This window comes from Selaginella moellendorffii, unplaced genomic scaffold (assembly GCF_000143415.4).
Source record: "Selaginella moellendorffii unplaced genomic scaffold, v1.0 SELMOscaffold_2, whole genome shotgun sequence".
Classification (NCBI taxonomy): Eukaryota; Viridiplantae; Streptophyta; class Lycopodiopsida; order Selaginellales; family Selaginellaceae; genus Selaginella; species Selaginella moellendorffii.
Genome location: NW_003314263.1, coordinates 3,313,746 through 3,316,604, shown reverse-complemented (window position 1 = coordinate 3,316,604; position 2,859 = coordinate 3,313,746). Strand labels below are relative to the sequence as shown.

General features: G+C 48.6%; 1 protein-coding gene across 1 annotated transcript; it reads right to left on the bottom strand.

The window, feature by feature from the left end:
• Window positions 1-829: 829 nt before the first annotated feature.
• LOC9643258 (DELTA-alicitoxin-Pse2b) lies at window positions 830-1,921 on the bottom strand. The gene has a single exon (XM_024660956.1). It carries the CDS (start codon window positions 1,919-1,921, stop codon window positions 830-832), a length of 1,092 nt encoding a protein of 363 aa, XP_024516724.1.
• Between the last annotated feature and the right edge of the window lie 938 nt (window positions 1,922-2,859).

Genomic DNA, 2,859 nt, shown 5'->3' with positions numbered 1-2,859 from the left:
TTTCAAGCTAAAATCCCAATTGCGAGCAAGCAATTCTAATCTTAGCCTTGATCGTGTCACAATGGTCTCCTCCACACCATGATCGCCAATATTCTCCTCTTTAGAACATGATGCCAAGCTAAATCGATGGATTCCTGGACGGCATGATAGACAGGACCAAGAAGAGCATGACCCGTGCGTGCACCTAGAGGAAGAGGTCAATGGATCCTTCAATCTGGTCGGAGCTCATCAACTCCCGATCCCCATGCTCTGGCGCTTCGGGTCCTTCTCGAATGATTGGTATAGCGCGCGACCATGTCGTAAGAGAGCTGCTTGGCTCATGTACAGCGCTGAAAAAACAAAAACCAAGTGTAAAGAGCTTAGAAAACTTACAGTTGAGAACGCACGGCAATGACTTATCAAGACGTTGTCAAAACTCCTTCGAAGGTAGCACCTTGTCCAAGTACGTGTGTTCACTGAGAAACAAACCAGAGCTGAGTTAGCTTCCAAAGCAGTCACACGAACCTGGTCAAGTAGCAAATCGTAGCCGCTCCATTTTAGGCCACTCTTTGCAACTGCTGGATCCCGCTCAGGAGAGTTACTTGATCCCAGGTCTTCCAGCTGAGGTGTGCATGTCTTGGGGAGCTCATATAATACATGGAAGACATCCTTCACCTACACAGTGTACACAGCTGTCGATATTGCGTCTTTTTATTTATTCTTTTTGAAAACACAGGACTGTTAAATACAAACCACACACAACCATGCAAAATATACATAGAGATGCATGTTATTGTAGAGACGTAATGCAATGCAAATCACAACCAACAAACACACAATCATGTCTGGCTCATTCTTCGTCATAAAGAAGGATGTCTGAATCGATCGCAATGCTGTTCTGACCCTGGTCCCATATCGGAATCATGTTGTCAGCACCACAGTTCGGCTCTTTGGATTTAGTGTTGCAGCGGCACTGAGGAAACTTGTACTCACACGACCTGTTAGGCAGCACATTACGGTCGAGGTTATCCTTCTGCCGCTGAACCTGAGCCCGGCCATCCGGTCCCAGAGCGTTGATGCACGAGTTACCGTAGCAGTAGCATCCAGATACACCACTAAGGTTGCAATCCTTGTCAAGCCTGCAGCCCTGGCACTGGCGAACGCACTGATACTTGCCATTGCTGAGCCTCCGAAACTGCTGCAAGACAGTCGCGGGTGTGTTGAGCCGGTCCAGGGGACACTTGAAGGCGAGGAAGCCTTCATAGTAAGCCTGGAGCGCCGTCGCCACTCTCCACTCCTTGGACGCGGACGACATGTACTGAGACAAGACGGGCACCCACACTGGAAAGAAGCCGTAGCGTACTGCTTCCTTGCTCGTGGCTCCCTCCTCGATGAACTTCCGGATGAGATCGTTGGTTATGTCACCCGAGAGCAGCTGCGAGACGGTGGCGGACGATCCACCCCGGGCCTCTCGAGTGTCTTGCGTGTTGATCCCCTCCGCGGCGCGCATCTCCTCAAGAGTGATCCCCGCGCAGCCCTCCATGTTGGGGAGGACTCCCTTGAGGCCGGTGAGCTTGGCACAGGCTTTGGCCTGCATTTGGCGCTGGGTGAACGTCGCCGTGGAGGAGGCCACGGTCCACTGGCGCAGCCATGAGCCGTGGAACATCTCGGCCACGTAGTGCGTTCCCCACTTGTTCAAGAAGGATTGGTATGGCCCCCAAGCGCTGTCGGAGCTGGGTGGCTCGGGAAGGTTGCGCAAGTCACTGAGGAAATCAGAGTTGAGTGGGAGGGTTTGGATGGCCCTTCTATGGTCCCGGAGGTAGATCCTCTGGTTGTATGACTCCACAAACACGGAGGTGGTCCTGATGCTTGTCTTGCTCCCCGCAATCTTGTTGAACGATGCCTCGATGTTAAGCTGCAGAACTTTTATAGGAACGTTCATCCCAAACGTAACTCCAAACTGTGATCAACCGATCAGATTAGGAACTGCCACTGTTGCATGGCTTACTGATTTGTAGAGCTCTTCGTTGTTACTAGTGTGGGCATGGTTGTTTTTGACAGAGGTATAGTTCTCGGTCAGCAGGAATTCGTTAGCTCTCTCGTTGAAAATGGGCCTCAGGGTCCTCAACGGAGATCCCAGATCCGTGGTGGGAAGATAAACTCCATAACCAAAATGCACGTTTTGGGCAGCGACTACACACACAAAACAGAGATTTATATGACATCAAAGATGCACTCAAAGGACGATAGATGATACCTGTAGAAACATAGAGAACAAAAAGAACAAAGAAGAAAATTCCTGAAGAAGCCATTCTTGTGTGCTGCTTGAAGATTTTACCCTGGGTTTTATAGCAACCCAGGATTTCAAGCTGCCGTATGTTGTTTACAGACATAAGTAAAACGTGTGTGATTAACCCCGACGTTGTCTCTAGTGTTTTAAAAAAAAAGTGTGGTACGCTGTCAATGTCCCAACCCCACCAGACCAGAACAAGGCAAAGAAGATTAGCATGGCCCAAGGATGACACGCACAAATCGAGAAATGGTCCTAAATCAGAACAGGGAAAAGTTCTAACATGACGTCACAGCCGTGGAACAGTGTCTGAGTTATGAAGTACTTATATAGTTAAAAACTTATATAACAAACAAGCTTGCGGTATCTTTATTGAAATAAAAAAAATGAAAAAAGGTCTCGAGTAAAAATGGAACTCTCGACCTCAGAATTTCTACGCGCTGACCATCCCTTACAATTTTTCTAATCAGTAAACTCTCTTAATGATCAACATAGCTTATTGCCGCATTGATGTCCAAAACCCTCTTGAGAGAGAGAGAGAGAGAGGTCATCTTGAGATGAGTTGTGGGTCTTCTCTCGAATGGCCCAGG

Excerpts from the sequence above, each read along its gene's own strand:
- LOC9643258 (XM_024660956.1), bottom strand. The coding sequence starts at position 1,921 with ATGAACGTTCCTATAAAAGTTCTGCAGCTTAACATCGAGGCATCGTTC.